General features: G+C 35.3%; 1 protein-coding gene across 1 annotated transcript in view; it reads left to right on the top strand.

Annotated features, from left to right (window-relative positions):
- Positions 1-19,778, top strand: part of ROBO1 (roundabout guidance receptor 1) — a 452,203-nt gene that overhangs the window by 369,794 nt on the left and 62,631 nt on the right. Inside the window, exons 10-17 of the mRNA XM_069578675.1 lie at positions 4,829-5,034; positions 6,528-6,609; positions 6,777-6,945; positions 7,029-7,195; positions 13,276-13,397; positions 14,229-14,460; positions 15,405-15,526; positions 18,853-19,024. Coding sequence (XP_069434776.1) covers positions 4,829-5,034; positions 6,528-6,609; positions 6,777-6,945; positions 7,029-7,195; positions 13,276-13,397; positions 14,229-14,460; positions 15,405-15,526; positions 18,853-19,024 — 1,272 coding nt within the window. The remainder of the gene's footprint in view (positions 1-4,828; positions 5,035-6,527; positions 6,610-6,776; positions 6,946-7,028; positions 7,196-13,275; positions 13,398-14,228; positions 14,461-15,404; positions 15,527-18,852; positions 19,025-19,778) is intronic.

Here is a 19,778-nt window from a genome sequence, read left to right as displayed (position 1 = left end):
TGTCCATCACCAACTCCCGGAGTTCACTCAAACTCATGTGCATCGAGTCGGTGATGCCCGTCCAGCCATCTCATCCTCTGTCATCCCCTTCTCCTCCTGTCCCCAATACCTCCCAGCATCCGGGTCTTTACCAGTGAATCAACTCTTCGCATGGAGGTGGCCAAAGTATTGGAGTTTTAGCTTTAACATCATTCCTTCCAAAGAACACCCAAGGCTGATCTCCTTTAGAATGGACTGGTTGGATCTCCTTGCAGTCCAAGGGACTCTCAAGAGTCCTCTCCAACACCACAGTTCAAAAGCATCAATTCTTTGGCGCTCAGCTTTCTTTGTAGTCCAACTCTCACATCCATACATGGCCACTGGAAAAACCATGGCCTTATTTACATATTACCAAATCAAGAAGAGAGATAATAGGCAGAGTATTTTCTGGATACTACTTGATTTTAGTTTCTCATCTTTTTCTCTTTATTGTTTGCAAACAGAACAAAGGCAAAGGCAGAACAAAGCATGAGGCAGAGACTATGGTAGAGCATAATTGTCTTTGAAGTGCTATTTCTCTGCACCTGAGGCCTACACCTAGTCACATTTGACTCAGGAACATAGAAATTCATGTCACCTATTTAATTGAAAATGCTTCTTCTCTTTATTACTAAAAAGTAAGAATAAGTAGTTAGTGGTGACTGAGTGATATATAAAATCTAAAATCGCTTGCATAAATCTCTCAGAAGTTATTGATATACAGTGGATAGAGGGTTAGTTTTCCAATTACTAGCTATTTGCCAATTGCTTCCAGTGTTTCAGCTTCCTAATTGCTGAAATGAGATAATCGTTTACAGCCTTCAGGTATTTGAGATATGTTTTGCAAACTGATGGCAATTGTGATATATGACTCTTAACGTTTGCTGGTCTGCATGCTAAGTCACCTCGGTCATGTCTGACTCTTTGCTACCCTATGGATTGCAGCCTGTCAGGCTGCTGTGTCCCTGGGGATTCTCCAGGCAAGAATACTGGAGTAGGTTGCCATTTCCTCCTCCAGCAGATCTTCCTGACCCAGGGATTGAACCCGAGTCTCTTATGTCTCATCTCCTGCGTTGACAGGCAGGTTCTTTACCACTAGCATCACCTGGGATGCCCTGTTTGTTGGTGTATAGATGTAATTTTGCATACTCAAACTAGTCAGTGCACGTGTGTTATTCTATACTCTTTCTCACTTAAGGTTATCTTATGACTATATTTATATGTATTAACATAGACTTTTTGATTATTTTTTGAGGTGACAAAAATATTACCTCTGATGTTATAGCTTTATATTTAGGGTCTTTAAATCTTTCACTGAACATGTGGAAAACTAGGGATATATCACCCGTTACACTGCTGGAACCAGCACCACTACCAGCACCAGCACCAGCACCACTATACTGATAATTAAAATCAGCAGTTATAGTTATCTAATGTCTCCTTTGTGCCAGGCACTATGCTAGTAACTTTAAACGGATCAATCATTTCAAACCTAACACTGCAGCAGAGAATGGTAAAAAGACACACCCAGATTTCTATGTCTCTGTCTCTATTCCTGCCTTGCAAGTAATACCATCTACTCCATTTTTGTTGATTCTACATTAATATGTGACATGTGTTTTACTCAGATACCAAGGGGGGAGTGGGGATAGGAGCAACTGGGAGATTGGGATCGATACATATACACTATTGATTCTACGTATAAAATAGGTAACTAATGAGAACCTACTGTATACCACAGGGAACTCTACTTAATGCTCTGTGGTGACCCAAATGGGAAGAAGTCCAAAAGAGAGGGGGTATATGTGTATGTATGACTGATGCATTTTGCTGTACAGTAGAAACTAACGCAATATCAGAAAGCAACCATACTCCAATAAAGATAGACTAATTAAAAAAAAAAAAAGATATACCCAGAGCCTTCAGATACTAGCTAGCTAGCAGAACTGAGATTTAAAACAAAAGTTTGCACCATCCAGTACAGTAGCCACCTGCCGCATGAGGCTATTTAAATAACAATTAAAATTACTTAAAGTTACACATCCAGTTCCTCAATCACACCAGCCACACCCAGGTGCTCAGTAGCCACTTGAAGCTCTTGGTTTCTATATTAAAGAGCACAGATATGGAACATTTTCATTTTACACTGCTGAATCCTTCTGTTTCCAAAGTCCATGCACTTACTTTCTTTAAATCATATTTCTGTTTCTTACACATCCTGCTTTACTACCTGATAATTCATACTAATAATCCAAATGTGAGCTATTAGACTATTTGAAGTTTTTCTCAGAAATCCTAAATTTAGGATTGATTTGTAAATGTGCCATGCACTTTAGTTTGTGTAACTTTAGATGTTTTATCAGTGTTTTATTCTAATCTGTGACACCAACATATTGCGTTGTCTTACCTAAAAATATAAAATTGCTTTAATGATACTTTTTTGCCTCTGATTTGCATCTTACTATTTTATAGAAAAGGGTAAGTGGTGATTTCACAATTCATATAAATGTCTAGCTTTTTGCAATTAGCAAAGCACATGGAATATTTATTATTCCACTTAAATCTTGATAGCAATCCCTGGAGCTGGTTAGAACAAGTATTATTATTCTCATATTACAGATAAAAACCAGAGACTTAGGTAATATAAAGAACTTGCCTAAAGACACATGACAGATGGTATAGGCTGATAATCAAGCCTGCTCCTCTTTTCGTGCTTATTTTTGTAAACCACCCAAGGTAAACTAGGAAGAAATCAGTAACTGGGAAACAACATCATTATTCTGGGTTGGGATAGGATAAGAAAATGCAAAGGATGCTAAATATGAGGCAAATATCAAAGAACTGTGAAGATAGAAAGAATTGAATAAATCCCCAGATACTGAATTATTTCTAAATATAACAAGACTATGAAAGTAAACCACTGCACTACTGGGCTTAATTATAATCAGTTATAAAGAACCACTCTGTTACTAATTTAATTAATATCTAGAAATAAATATTCATTCATTCTTAGAATCAAGGGAGCACAGGCGATAGAGTCTTATAAAAAGCTCAGTGCAATAAAACACTATCATTATTTTTTCATACATACCAGGAGGGGCATTTAATTTGATTTTAGCCAAACTTAACAGATAATGTAGAAAAGATTAAACAACTCTAAGCAAAGGAATTATTGGCTTATATTTTTCACCCGTGGAGTATCTGAAACATTCCTGCCAAGTTTCAAGTTCCAGCCTTCTAATACACCCCTACGGTATTAACAAATTTCACACTAGCAACCAAAGATGGAAGAGAATTGGAAGGGTGAAGTAAAAATGCACAGTTGCTGATTTCACTCTCTTGCTTTCTTGTTTTTCTTAGATTGAATGCCCAACACTAATAATTATTGCATGATAAATGAGGAGCAAATTGACGTGTGACTCCAGCTTGTGCAGAATCTTTGGTGCATAAAACTTTGAATGTGACACATCCAGACTTGAAAATGTTGCATCCAAAATTTAGTTAATCTGGCAACTAGTTTTCTTTAAGCAGGCAATTTCTTAGAGTTGTCTTTTGAATACTCATGACATAGAAATTTTAAACGAATATTCAGAATTTTAAAGTTTAATAATGAAAAATGAACTTTTTTTTGTTTGTTAATCATTTACAAAACTATCTATGAAATTTCACCTAAATTGCCAAGGTCAAGGGATAGAAGATCTCTCTCATGCAGGCTTTATTCTCGTTCCACTGCAGTTGCTGTGGATTTTCCCCCAAATTATGATTTTATTGTCTCAGATAAAACTTTTAGATTTTTTTCATATAATAAAAATAATTTTATTTGTGTTTTGTAAACATTGCCTTCCATTCTTTCCTTCCATAGGACATTAAAACTGTTAAGATAATAAAATTAGTGAAAGCATCCTCCCATTCCTATAATTCTGATATAGAAGTGTGTTATTTCCTGAGTTAGAGTATCAGCTTGAGTTATATTTTTGGATTTGTCATTGTTTACTCCCTAATCTTGTCCAAGTCTTGAGACCCCAAGGACTGTAGCCCATCAGGTTCCTCTGTCCATGAGACTTCCTAGGGAAGGATACTGGAATGCATTGTCCTTTCCTTCTCTAGGGGATCTTCCTGACCCAGGGATCAAACCTGGGTCTCCCTCATTGTAGGCAGATTCTTTATCACCTGAACTACCACCTACCAACAGTATTTTTGGACAGTTTTCCAGTTTCCCTGAAATTATTAGTATTGAGATATGTTTAAGCATGTACTATTTTAATAGAAAAAATCCCAATATCAAAAGAGCTCAATCCTATTTATTTGTCAGTTGTCAAAGCCCAAAGCATGTTTTCGGATACAAAATTATCAAACATGCTGGTGTGATACCATCATTCTATCTGTTGGACACAGAACCATTGTCAAGTTGGCTTTGGTTCATTTATGAAGATCTATCTCATACATTTCCTTAGGCTAAATAGTTTTTTGTTGTCATTTTGTGTTTTACATATTTTAAAATTTAAAAAGCACAGTACTCCACTTCTCACCACCATACATCTTCACCATCCACAACCCTTATGTAGTCTCTGAACTCTTAAATAGGTCCCTGGACAATGCAGCAAGCCTACTCAGTGGTTGGTACATTGTATCTCATTTTAATGTTCTGAATCAGTACATCATAGAAATGCATTCTGAATAATGCATGTCTCCTTCTTTAATTACTTGTTTAATTAGTGTGTTTCAAAGCCTAGAGCAACTGCTGTTGCTCAGATGATTAGAAAATTGCTTCCAGTTGCAGAAATCTATTTCCTGTTGTTTTTGCTGGCAGTGATTGCAGACCGACCTCCCCCAGTCATTCGACAAGGTCCTGTGAATCAGACTGTAGCAGTGGATGGTACTTTAGTGCTCAGCTGTGTGGCCACAGGCAGTCCAGTGCCCACAATTCTGTGGAGAAAGGATGGAGTCCTTGTTTCAACCCAAGACTCTCGAATCAAACAGCTGGAGACCGGAGTACTACAGATCCGATATGCTAAGGTAACTTGTGACACCCTGGGTTTCCCATTTTGTTCCACTTTGTTTTTGCCTCCAGCAAACCAATGTTGAAGCCTCAATTTCTAGAAATAATGAAATGATTAATATATGTTTAATTTGATGCTTTATTCTTTCAGACACTTCTCTGTGTATATTTCTGGTGATATGACTCATAATTTAACCCATGGCAAGTAGTGTAAGGTTTTACATGGAGGAGAAAAGGATGAGAATTTGTGGGAGAAAAAAAAATACCTTCCAAGCAGTGATATAATGCATTCCTTCCATTTTTCAAAGTTATTTTCCAGTACTATATTATGTGCTGTAAACTTCAAGAGTTCTATTGTGAATATTTGGTTCAGCATTTCACAATTACAGAACACTCTACATGCAAACAAAAGTGATAAAGCGGTGTATAGATTCAATGTACATTTCAAATCAGAATGTGAAATGATGAAATCTCACAGGTTCGTGGGAACAATTTAGGCATTTACCTTCCCAGGACATCACATCCCATACATGTTCTTTTCAGGACTATATTGTTTTGTTTTGGTTTTTCTTTTTCATTTTAGGTCAAGACGAGACAAGCTCATGGGGCATATGAAAGAATAGCTTTGACAGCAATAAACATAAATTTCAATTGCTTTATTGCCTATTGTGAGTGGCTTCTTTGGAGTTTTGGATCAACATAGCAGTTCATTTCATGTGCTGCAAAAGTTAATATGTTGCACTTTTTTGTGACAGTGATTGTGACTTTGTTACTACATTTGCCAGAACAAAATGACAGCATTCTTGCTTTATCCAATATTATTTGATGATAGAGTTATTGCCTCAAGCAGAGGTATATGGGTTCATTATGCTACTGAGGATTTTACCGTTGAGCATGTGACCTGTGTTTGTTTTCTGGCAGTCAGTCTTCTGAAGGGGGAGAGAGCATCATTCTAGCTTGGGTTTAACTTTATACTTGTTAAACTGCCTGAAGTTACAGGTTAGAAAAATAAAATGAGAAAAAAGAGGGAATGCTTTAAGAAGAAATCATTTTGCGTCTATCCATTTTCTTTTAAATATCTGTTTATCTCCTTTATCCGTGTGGATGTAACTCAGGTAAAATGTGAAACAGCAAGAAGAGTCATTGGCTATACTTTATTAGCCTTACTATGTGACTTAGTAAATATGAAATATAAATTAGTATTAAAGATTAACCCTTTGAATTTAAGGTTATATACCTCGTGTACTGTGCCTGACGCAGAAATTGATGATGTTAATGCACTTAAATACTATATATTTATCATACAATTAGAATAACAATTTGTCTTTTATCTTTATGCAGTATTTTAATTCACATTCAATGAAAACATGTTAAATTAAGAGGAAGCTTCTGGTTAGTGCATTTTAAGGCAGCTATCCATATTCATGGGCCATATACAAAATATAATTCTTTTTCCAGCCCAGTGAGCTCTTGAGTATTTCAAATGTTTATTTTCGGTTTGTCTTCTCAGCTGGGTGATACTGGTCGATACACATGCATTGCATCAACCCCCAGTGGTGAAGCAACGTGGAGTGCTTACATTGAAGTCCAAGGTAAATTTGATAGTATTTTACCTAAAAGTGAAGCTTGAAATGTAGTTGTTTCCTAACTGGTAAAAAGATGAAGTGGATGTCTTGAAGTCTAAGTAGGGGATGGATATTTTATCTACATTTATGTGCTTCTCTGTGTAAGCATCTTTCATTTCTTTCTTCTTTGTTAGAATTTGGAGTTCCAGTGCAGCCTCCAAGACCCACCGATCCAAATTTAATCCCTAGTGCCCCCTCAAAACCTGAAGTTACAGATGTCAGCCGAAATACAGTAACGTTGTCATGGCAACCAAATTTGAATTCAGGTGCAACCCCAACATCTTATATTATAGAAGCCTTCAGGTAGAGCGAAGATGGTGTTTGCTAGTTCTCTGTTTTGATTTGCCATTAAATATGCATGTTCTAACTGATGTATCTGTCCATAGCCATGCATCTGGTAGCAGCTGGCAGACCGTAGCGGAGAATGTGAAAACAGAAACATTTGCCATTAAAGGACTCAAACCTAATGCGATTTACCTTTTCCTTGTGAGGGCTGCCAATGCATATGGAATTAGTGATCCCAGCCAGATATCAGACCCAGTGAAAACACAAGGTAAGTACTAATTCACTCAGCCTTGGGACACCTACTTATCTTTAGATATTACACTTATACAAGTAAAATCATTTGTACTACATGCTAAGATTATATATTTAAAATATATGTGTTTTAGTTGCTCAATTAATTTTTAAATCATGGTGTCTGCAAACTTTCTTATTTTGTTGACTGAACACTCCATGACTTGACAAATAACAAAGAAATGTTTCTTGTTTTATAAAGTCACAAATTCAATGAGCAAAAGGATTATGAGAATATTTTTATAATATATTCAGTTTCTTGATTTTTAAATATGGCTACATGTGGATGTAAAATCTTAATCACAAATCTTTTTGTGATTTAATCTTAATCACAAATCACAAAATCTTTAATTGTATATAAAATTAAGGAAATTTTGTTTATGAGATTAATATTCATGACCTTTGGGATGAGTCTTGAACATTACAAACATAATCAAGTAATACTCTCTGGAAATCACACAAATGTAAGAGATAGTTGTTCTTAACCCCTCTGTCCAATCTTTCCAAAGCATGGAAATAATCTAGGTCTGTATATTCTTTGGTCTATCTTACATTGTCCATAACGTATTAAACTTTCAAATGGAAATCATGTATGTGTTCATCAAAGCTGAGTTAAAAAAACAGATACAAGGAAAAATGAACATGTTGAAGCTGCTTCTAAACACATTTGAAATTGGGAATTTTTTCACTTGAACCACATTCTGGATATACTGCTTTTTATTGTCTTTCATGAATAAGAATTATTTTTAGCTTTCAGCAGATTATTATCTCCTATTCACCCTCTTGTTCCTCCTGTTATTTTAATGTTTAAGCAGTGGTAAAACTTGTATATTGAAAAAAAGGTGAATTTGAATCAACCTGTACCTTTTATTTTAATGTATTGTCATCACAGTTAAAATATACTTTATTCATATAAGATTAGTAAAGAAAGGTTACCTCTAGATGGTAGGAATTAGAAATATAAGATTCTTTTGTGACCATGCAGAGGAATCATAATGTCTCTATCTTTGTGTGTTTCCAAAGCAAAAATTGAAACTTAGTTACAGTGATAGAAACAAACTGTACACAGAAGTACTAAAAGATTTAAATTACTTTTTCCAGTTTTGAGAGAGTGTCTAGCTGCCATGTTGGGCATTTTGTCTTCTCTAAAGAGTGTATAAACAACCTTTTGAGAAGGACCTTTTGTTTCAGAATTCCCAGAGAAAGCAAACCGAGCTATGGAACATGCCCACGTCTGTTTTTTGCTGTGTGAAATCAACACACCCAAATGCATATATTTGCTAGTATGAGTCACTTCACCAGTAGCTTTAATAGTCTCAGAGCCTGCCTTAAGGCAGTTTGAGGTTTTCAGTGTTATATACGCATTTGTAAAGAATGCAGAGACTAGGACAGCTGTAAAGTGAACTGAAACTTTGGTCCCCAGTACAGTGGTCTCTACCCAGTAGACCTTAGTGAAAGTTTCTGATTAACTGTGATTCTGTCATATATACATATGAATGACTTTGTAAAATACATCCTCAGCTGTAAATGGGGAGTTGTTAATGCTTTATCTGTTAACTTGTTTTTTAAAAATTTTAATCTACTTACCTTTATACATGATAGCTAGTAGAATAACCTAAATGAAATGAACCCATGTCAGCTGGAAAACTGGAAACAGTAAAACAGGCATACCGTTTTGAAATCAAAAAATTTGTTATCTCAGCTCCTCAATCTATTAGCAAGCTAGTGAGTCCTGAGCATTGATTCCCTTAACTATATAATGGGGCTAAAAATCCCTACTCCACAGGATTGGACAAGTATTAAATTAGCCAACTTTATGAATATGCAGGACTCAGATTTCTTTTCTATGTTATACCATAAGACTTTGTCATTCGTCATTGGATTTGTATTTCTTTCACTGGACTAAAAATAAGGAAAGTTCATAAAATTTGAGAAACACAGCTCTCATGCTAAGTGAGAGAACCAGAATTAAGTAACTCGACAGACTGGAATGATGGGCTAGCGCTAACAAGATTAAAATTAATGGAGCAAATTTAAAAGTCTGGTACTTGAACTTAGGTTTTAAAACTTAGCTATAGAAGGATAGGCTGAGGATACTGGGCTTAAAAGGAGTGTGTGCATTGGGTGTGTTGGGGGCAGGGTGGGGGGGAGGCTGACTTCAGTGTTTGAAGTCAATTAGATAGAACACCTCCCAGAGCCAACTGAGTGAGTAGTTGTCCGAAAAACAAATGTAGTCTTAGCAGAATTATATGCAGAGCAAAATCTGAACTGGTGAGATCACGAATAGAGTAATGTGTTCTTTTTTGAGCACTACATTTTCAGGTAGAATTTTAAGATATTTAAAAGGAAGATGAGGATGGTTGGGGAGGCTGCATTGAAAGCTAAAATTCTTATCACTGGAAAAAAAAAATCCAGAACTTTGCACAAAAAATATCCCCCCAAATAATAAAGTTAGACTAGGCCAGATATTTTTTTTCCTTCATATTTTAAGAGACTTGTGTGTGAGCAAGATAGGCTTATTCCAACTCCAGGCACCTAAATAAGACCAGCAAATGGAAGTTAACATTGAGGCAAATTTTACTGTCTAGTTTTAGATGGCTTTTGGACACAGTGAAACTGAGCTGAGTCAGACCATAGCAGGAGCCTGGGGAAGAACCTGGGAAAATCCAATTGACAGAAAGAGAATGCGTAAGCAGTTAGGGGAAGAGCCGAGGTGGAGGGAATTCAGGAAAGACTTGTTGGAAATTGATTCACAGGAAGCGGGCAAGCTACTTGTTTTCATAATTTTTCTTTTTAGTGTTGATGGACTGATTGACTGATTTGGCCACATTAGGTCTTCTGCGTGCCACCTGGGATCTTTGGTTGTGGCATTCAATCTCTTTAATTGTGTCCTATGAGATCTAGGTCCCTGACCAGGGTTTGAACTCAGCCACCACACTGGGGGCACAGATTCTTAACCACTGGACCACCGAGGAAATCCCAGCATAACTTCTTTAACTGCTTCTGCAGCATGGCTTCAGGAAAGCCTTCCCCAAGTGGAGATTCCTAGGAGTAAACTGGGTCATAAGTTAGCACAGATATAGGGCATAGTTTCCTGTTCCTGACTGTTCCATGTCACAGTAACCCTATCCCAGGGTAATCAAAATGTGCTCTCTCAAATATAAGATTTGATAATGCAAGGGAGATTATAATGAGCAGCTAGCAGGTGGGGTGGGGGGATTGGAGACCAATGAAGGTGGTTGTTGCCACTGTTAATACTGTTCTTTATCCACGTTCTGTCCACACAGCATTCTTGAACCCTATCTTTTAAAGAATATGTACACAGACACAGAATGTACAGAATACGTGTGCTATAGGTAACAAAAGACCAATTATTGTAAATAATGATACAGGACTTGAACAGTCCCATCCTCAAAGATCGTGTATAGGAAACTCCAATACTAGGGAAATGGCAGGGGTAAAATAGTATCTAAGATTTCCTCCAAGTTTGATTCTGAATGTTGGGAAGACCTTTTTCATGATAATACACCTCTTTCAGGAGGAGAAGGAAAACAAGAACGATAAAGAGATCAATTAATAAATGTCTCAATATTATACTATGAAACATTACTTTCCATTTTTCTTACTTGTGAGGAATTTTCTGAAATAATGTTCTATTTCCAAGATGGTGACAGTAGGCAAGAGAATCTAGAAACTTTCACGAGAGGATTAACTAGCAAGGTTACCTCCACCAGAGAAATTAGAGATTGCCATGCAAATTATAGTAGTTTTACCTTTAAAAATGATTACTGACATGTTTGAAGACGCTTCCTAGAAGGCAGACGATTTCCCTGAGGATGGAATCTTACATATGAGAGAGCATATTTAGAAGCTAATGTGTATAATATGTGTCTGTGTTCCATACAGTAATTCACTTTAACTCAGCTAGTGTTAATTAAACGCATTCTATACGTATGTCATTGTGCTAGGTATTCTAGGTTTGTAAAAATGGACCCAATCCCTACCTTCAACAAAAGGACTTTCTATGCCTTAAGAAATTCAGTTCTCACAAAAACACTCCAAAGTGACTTCCACTGATACTGCCATTTGACAGATGAGGTAACTGACAAATAGTGAGGTTACAAAATCTTCCCAGTGTTACATGGCTGTCAAGTTGCTGAGTTGGGGAGTTGCCAGTTCTGTCCATGAATGATAGATGGTAATTAAGTTCTGCGAGCAATGGAGACTAGTGCGGAAGGAAATATTCCTGAGATGAAAAACTTAACAATCAAGTATTTTCTATCTATAGTCTGTGGCCTGAGGACCAATATGAGCCAAACCTACTCCTAATGTTTGATAAAGGATGAGAAGCCAAAACTCAGTTTTTCTCATTTTGCTTATTTATAAATTTATGTCAGAGGCTCAGTATATATATATATATATATATATATATATATGTATATATATATATAATCAAGGTTTTATATCAGAGTCTTGAATAGTACTCTTGATCTGTCATCTCTTTGATTTGCCTGCCTTCCCTGAACTCTATCAAAGATACTTACAAACCTCATTTGTAAAAATTTTTATTGAAGTATAGTTGATTTACAGGGTTATGTTAGTTTCAAGTGTATAGCAAGTGAATCAGTTATACAAATGCACATATCTACTCTTTTTAAAATTATTTTCCCAGATAACCGATCTTACTTTTTTTTTTTTTTATTTTTTCTTGAGATATATTTGATGTACATTATTACAGAAATTTTAGGTGTACAACGTTGTGATTCACAATTTTAAAAGTTATAGTCCATTTCTACTTATTATAAAGTATTGGCTATATTCCTCATGTTGTAAAATTTATCATTGTCTATTGTAACAGTCTCTATTTTATTTTATTTTTTTCCCTTTTTTTTTTTATTTTTTAAATTTTAAAATCTTTAATTCTTACATGCATTCTCAAACATGAACCCCCCCTCCCCGATCTTACTTTTAATATCCATGTTTTTGTTTTCTATCCAAACTCAGTTCTTTCTTTAATTATTCATAAAACTAATATTCTTGTTTCTGTTGCTTATGAGATGGAAAGTAGTCTAGAATATATGTGCCAGAATACAGTATTTGAGAAGGACAATTCTGGATATAAAAGTATTAATTTTCTTCTCTTGTTCATGCTACTGGCTACTGTAAACAAAGCAAAGCATCTGTATTTAGAAAATATCTGTAGAAACAGGCAACTTTTATCAAGTACAGACTTTTTAGTAAGTTTAGCAAAAATACTTCTTTGTTGGGAAAAAAAAATCCAACATAAATGAACACTAGTAATGGTTTTAATTATTACTATATGCCTGGTCTCCTTTCTAAAAACATTGATTTTTTGAGATTTAAAGCTCTTTATTGAACCTTTTTGACAGGGATATGATGATTAAAGTAAAGCAACCATCAGTTAAATAGATGTTAAGTACTCTTTTCTCATCAGATTTATTCTATTCTATCCTGTCCTATCCTATTGGTGGTTTCCATACCCCCCTTTTATAACCACTAACTTATATCTTATTTGGAAAGATATCTAGGTTTATCTTATAAGATAAGGGGTGTCTAATTTCTTTTTGCGCTTGCTTTCCACTTGGGTGTTTCCATTCTCTTCATTACTCATCTGCTGGTCACAGATCCTGGATATCTCCTTTCTTGCATAGTTAGGATCACTACAGAAGGTTCTGTAACAAACTCAGAGTGGATTGCACTAAGCCGTTCATCCTAGGCGAGAAAGCGATCATTACATGATAGGAGGAGGCCTCAAACACTGATGTCTGCCGTTGTTATTTTTGCCACCTGCTCTGTTTTGCTTTCTCTATGCCCTCTGCTTGTTCTCTCTCTCTGTATGTCCTGTCCTCCCGATTCTAATAAAAAGGTTAGGTTGTTCCTGTTTGATTCTGTAGCACAGATTGAAATTATTCTTCACAGTTGGAATGATTCTTCTTTTCTGAGATTTGCTATGAATGAAAGGACTGTTTCCCCATGCTTGTATTCACGTCAGAACCATTGTCTAGGCTTTGACACAGTCTTCTGGGATTGTTGCAGATATTCCCCCAACCAGTCAGGGGGTGGATCACAAGCAGGTCCAGCGAGAACTGGGGAATGTTGTACTGCATCTCCACAACCCCACCATCCTTTCCTCCTCTTCAATCGAAGTGCACTGGACAGTGAGTCATTGTTGCTGTTGTAATACTTGATCTCAGTTTTAATAAGCAGATGACTTTTTGGAGATCATCATATGAAAAATTTGCATATATATATTGTTCCTTACTTCCCCACCAATGATAATTTTATAATATAAACGTTGTTTGTTGTGGTAGCTATGAAATGGTTTTAAACAGAGAAAAATGTCATCTTGCGTGTATTTTATATTATGCAGTAATGAACTGGGTTGGGAAGACCCCCAGGAGAAGGGCATGGCAACCCACTCCAGTATTCTTGCCTGGAGAATCCCATGCACAGAAGAGCCTGGTGGGCTGTGGTCTGTGGGGTAGAAGAGAGTCAGACGTGACTGAGTGACTAAGCACACATACAATGAACTTTACCCGTCTCAAAGGAAACAAGCTATGTATTCCTAATACTCTTCAAAAGAGTGTATATAACTTACAGAATTATTAACATATGAACATTTTAACTGAGAACTATTTCTAAATAGCATTCAGTAGTCTTTTAAAATTAGAAAATGGAAAACACATGTTGTTTCCTCATCCCCTTGACACTCTGACTTATCTCTAGCTGTCTACCAGAGAACTGCCATGGTGCGGCACATTTCTGCATGAAGCATAGAAATTCATAGCTAATCTTATACATTAAGCTGGATAAGTGGACAGATTACAAAGGATAGTGATTTGTTTTTCATATTCTACCTCATATAGACTAGAAAACTGTGAGATGAAGCCAGATAGAATTTTTTTGCCTCCTGTCACATTAATTTTCATGATTTTCTAACAAGTCAATGGAAGGAATGAGTGATTACATTTTATTTGTCATTGTAATAGGTGGACCAACAGTCTCAGTATATTCAAGGATACAAAGTTCTTTACCGCCCGTCTGGAGCCAACCATGGTGAATCCGAGTGGTTAGTTTTTGAAGTGAGGACCCCAACCAAAAATAGTGTGGTTATCCCTGATCTCAAAAAAGGAGTCAACTATGAAATTAAGGCTCGTCCTTTTTTTAATGAATTTCAAGGAGCAGATAGTGAAATTAAATTTGCCAAAACGCTAGAAGAAGGCAAGTATAATGAAATGTGTGATGACTATGCATTGCAGTACTTTCATTAGGCTTTTATTAATGTAATTGAAAAATTTTAATGGTAATAGTGACATTATTAACTGTCTTGGTAGTGAGCATTATATTTTGTTAATAGATGTTATTTAATTAGAACTACTAAAAACTAAAGTCTGTAATACTTGACTTGCTTTAATAGCGGCCTATATAAAAATGTGCAAATGTGAACATTGTATTACTTAGTGACATATCTTGGATATATCTAATTATTCAGAATTAAAATTCACATTTAAAGATGTAATTATCCTCAATTTGCTTGCCTTTCTGTTAATTTTTTCATTCATTTATCAAATGTTATTTTGAGTGAGGATTTGTAAATAAAGTGAGTAATGTCTTGGTTTGCCCAGGACCTTCTGGGATTAACATTTTATGGTTCATATCCCTAGAAACCCCTCAGCTCGACACAAGTCAGTATGTCTAACCACTCTGTAACTGGAAATTAAAATTAGTATTTACATAAACGTTACAAGTTACATGTCACAGGTATAATCTTTAAAAATAACAAGAATTGTTCCTAAATTGTTCCTTTGATTACAGTAAATTATAATACAGTTAATGTCATGGATGGTTAGCATTTATACTCTTGAACATTTTAGGGAGACAATGGCACTTGGATAGGAGAGAGAGGAATTCGCCTGGAATGTTTTGTGGAAATAGCTAATCTGTATAACTTTGGTTATAGAAAATTCACAGTAACAATGTTAGCAGTATCGAGGAAAAACTTAAACAGTTTGGGACTAATCAGACTTGGATGAGACACATCCTTATATATATATATATATATATTTATAGGCATAAACTTTGTTCTGTTTAATGGTTTAAATGCCTGCTTTCAATGTTTTTTAATATGCTTATTTATAAACTTGCTCTTTAAAACAATTTAATAGCACCCAGTGCCCCACCTCAAAGTGTAACTGTATCAAAGAATGATGGAAATGGAACTGCAATTCGTGTTAGTTGGCAGCCACCTCCTGAAGATACTCAAAATGGAATGGTCCAAGAGTATAAGGTAAATACATGTATAGTAAAAAAGCAAGCTTGGTTATATTGTTCATGGATATTTGGCGCCATCTGCTGGTGAGCATAGCAACATAAATTTTTTTTTTAATACTTGTCCGTTGAGTCAATAATTGTGAAATACTTTTTTCTTAAGCCATTTGAAAAAATAATAATTTAAAAGAGAGCATTTACCTGCTCACAGTATATATAGGTGCTCACACAAGTAACACATGTAAAGACTAGTCAAAATTTATTCCCCCCATCCCCAAATGCAGCTTAAATGCATTTGCAGAATTAGTTTGCCCCATGGAATTGTATCAGATATGGTTTCTTTCTTTGTTTCAACACATTTGGAATTTTGTAACATTAGAGGTGAGTTGGTAAAATTATTTCAGTGTGCCTGAAAATTTTTTAATAAATTTGTCTTCATCTTTCAGCCTCTCTAAACAAAATTTTATGTCTCAGAGGAAATTCAATTTTAAATTTCTATATATGTTTGAATGAAATTTTTTAAACATACGATATATTGGAAGTAATTTAATTCAGTGATTCTAAATAATTATTTTTACCTGTGAAGTTAATCATCTCTAATCATTGAATTTAGAAAGGCTTACCTAGATTATTTTCAAGCAAATATATTAAGCATGCCAAGGTACAATAAAATTAAGTTAGGAACATGATATTTATCCTATTAATGAATAACCATTAGAGCACAGTCTTAATGAGCTATGTTAAATGAGTAAATGATAGATTGAATTATGGAAATCACACAAGAAAGTAAATTTCTCTTGTATTTTTTCAATATGTATGTAAACACATTACATACTAGAAGACTTTTTAACTGCAAGACGTATATTTCTATAGACAGTGCTTTATATGTCCATGATACCTCAGTATTTTTCTAGTTACTAGTTAAATTATATTTACTGAATTGTCTCATAAATGTGAAAACTTACCTGTTTCTATTGACATGAAATTGATGGTAAGAAAGTAAATACACGTTTACCTTCTACAGGTAATTGCATGCTAATATCAGAATTACTTATGGAATCGTTTTCCAAATATAGGTGCGTGGCCACCATTCTGAAAGATTCTGATTCAGCATCTGTAATAAGGCCCTTGTTTATATACTTTGGTAGATCTTTCCAGGTGGTGTTGATATGCATTTTGGGTAAGGCCCAAATAAAGACCGTAAATATACTTCTGAGTACCAAAATGATTTGTACGATGACCGAATATACTGAGCTTAATTTTAGGTATAACATTTCATTTTAAAATGACTTTTAAAAACAAACTAAAAACCTCTTTATGAATTTGTGTATAATTTAAAGGGGTGACTTTTTTTAAAGTATTTAAAATACTGTTATAAATGTACTGTGTGTATTTTAGGGTGTTTGAAATTAGATCTTCTACTGTAATTGAGTCATTAATAGGTAAGAGTCTCTACACTTTGAACTTTCTCATGAATTTCAAGATTATTTCAATACTGGGATGCTATGGTTCAGTCTGGAAAAATAAACTGTTATAGAGATTTTTAAGCATATGGAATAAAGCGCTATCTCAGCTCTCAAGCAAAATTGTGTTAATGTAGGCATTTTCCCCTAAGAGTCAAAACTCATTTCTCTCCTAAAGAAATGAGAAAGGGTGGATTTCACTTAACTTCATGGTCAATTTAAAATAATAAAATGCCTTTCACAACCTGATTGACTGGTACAAAATCAGTTTGTGGCTTTGGTTCAGCTGTGTAATGTAATTGGGGGAAAAAAAATCACAAAGGACTCTTTATTTCCAAATGATCAGACCCTGGTATAGAGTCTGACCATTTGTTGGTATTATGCATTGAAACAATATTAAAATAATATTAACTTTCAAAGCAAAAAAGATTTTTGCCCATGTGAAAGAGGACACTGACATTCTTAGATTCATTTTAAATCCCATTTCCTATTACAGTTTAAACAATAGGCTACTTGAAAATAATCCCACATCTTGCTGGAGGACATCATAAAGCATACAGAGCGTGTTTTACTACTGCGTGGATCATTTTCTTATAGAAATTAAGTCCAGATACTGTCATGCATCATGTCCAAGATCTACAACATTGCAAAAGATCACTCTAATAATTCAGTAATCCTTTAGAAAAATTTAAATTAAGGATTATAGCGTAGCTCGGAGATCTTAATTTCCTACAAATAATTTCCTACCACAAATATCATCAAAGTTAATGAGAGATACAATAATTTTCTTATTAGAATATTTTTCTTTCAAATCAAATATGTATTGTTATTAGGATCTTGTATTTTATCAAAAACTAATTAATATTACCATAAATACAAGATCAGAGTGCTATTTTTCTTTCATGGATAATAGTTCAACGTACCATTGATGGAAAAAATCTTAGGATGACCCTTACTCTTTATGTTCAGTTATATTTATTTTTTAGGTCTTGGTGGTCTGGAACACATATTTCCAGAAAAGACTTCTATAATAGGTCCTGGCTCCATCTCTTTATTTATTATGAACTTTTTATATTGTATTGGGGTGTAGCCAGTTAACAATGTTGTGATAGCTTCAGGAGAACAGTCAAGGGACTCAGTCACATATACACGTGTATCCATTCTCCTCCAACACCCCCCTGCCACCCAGGCCCCCACATAACATTGAGCAGAGTTCCATGTGCTAAATATGTCCTTGTTTTCTTTTTAAAAACCATGCTTATGCCGAGATAGTTTAGATTGCTCAGAAACTCTCTCTTTTTAAATCAACTGCTTCTTGTTTTGACATAAAAAGTGATGGTGCTGTAACAGCGTCAGGTAATTTTATCCCTGAGAACTGTTGAAATAAAGTATTAGAAACACAGTTTCCCACTCATTTTTGTTTTGTGATATCTGGTATTATGCCCAGTCCATAGCAGAAATGAAAACACTGAATGATGATAGGTAAGTTACTGTTCTTTATCTGGATGTATACAGGTTTTTGCAAGTTCCTTTTATTTTTTTCTGGCATATAATACCTAGGTGTATTTTTTTAATAAGCAAATCCTGTTGATAAGAACCAGGTTCTTTGTAGAATCGCCTGGTATAATCTTCTGTAGAAACATTTGTAGAATCACTTGATACAATTCTTTAAGAGTGTATAAGAAAGTTCAAAGAGGTTTTTAATGTACTACTAACACTAGGTTTGACAGGAAGCATCTTCTCAGAACTAGATTAGGGGAAAATGACTTTTGAAACTTCCTATATTAGGTTCATGATAGATCTGAACTCTGTCTAGGTCTAAAACCACAATACTATGTTGATCTTTATATTAACTTACGTAACTGTTGTGTTCTTCTTACAGGTCTGGTGTCTGGGCAATGAAACGCGATACCATATAAACAAGACAGTAGATGGTTCCACCTTTTCTGTGGTCATTCCCTCACTGGTTCCTGGGATCCGATATAGTGTAGAGGTGGCAGCCAGCACGGGCGCCGGGTCGGGGGTGAAGAGTGAGCCACAGTTCATCCAGTTAGGTGAGTGCCAGTGCAGACCTGGTTGGAAAGACTTAGCACTGTACCCAGTGTCCTCCTTTTCTTTTTGGTACGTAGTGGAGGCAGCCAGTGCGAGTTGCACAGACTATGGAATGTGCCAATAGAATTACAAAAATAATATTGTTAGCCTCATTTTATCTGTCTATAATATCACAACTAAATTTAAACTTATCCAAACGAACATTTTAAATGGTATTTCGAGCAAAAGGCTGTAAATGTTCAGTGTCATCCTTTTTCTGTCCTATTGAATTTTTTCCCATCTGTCAACAAATACTATTAACTGAGCACCAGTGAGGCCTCCTCAACTTTCCTGCTGTCTCCATGCTATAGAATCTGTCTGCCATGCAGGAGACCCAGGTTCAGTCCCTGGGGAGGGAAGATTCCCCTGGAGAAGGAAATGGCAACCCGCTCCAGTGTTCTTGCTTGGAGAATCCCTTGCACAGAGGAGCCTGACAGTCCATAGGGCTGCAAAAGAGTAGGACAGGATTTAGCAACTAAACAACAACAAAGGATGCCTCAGTGAACAGGAAAGATGTGGTTAAAAAAAAATTTCTATGTAAAACTTAAACTAAGTATTTGAAGTTTAGGGCAATATGCAATTTATATTTACCATTTTTGTCTATTTAAAATGGTATTGCATGTGATAACAAAAGATAGACTGAGATGTTAAAGAGCATTGAAATATGGTATATGCTAGTTACTTAAAAAGTTAAAAGTACAGTGTGCTTCAAAACTG

Source organism: Ovis canadensis, chromosome 1, assembly GCF_042477335.2.
Source record: "Ovis canadensis isolate MfBH-ARS-UI-01 breed Bighorn chromosome 1, ARS-UI_OviCan_v2, whole genome shotgun sequence".
Classification (NCBI taxonomy): domain Eukaryota; kingdom Metazoa; phylum Chordata; class Mammalia; order Artiodactyla; family Bovidae; genus Ovis; species Ovis canadensis.
The sequence above is the reverse complement of the archived record's forward strand: the minus strand, read 5'-3'. Positions and strand labels throughout refer to the sequence as shown.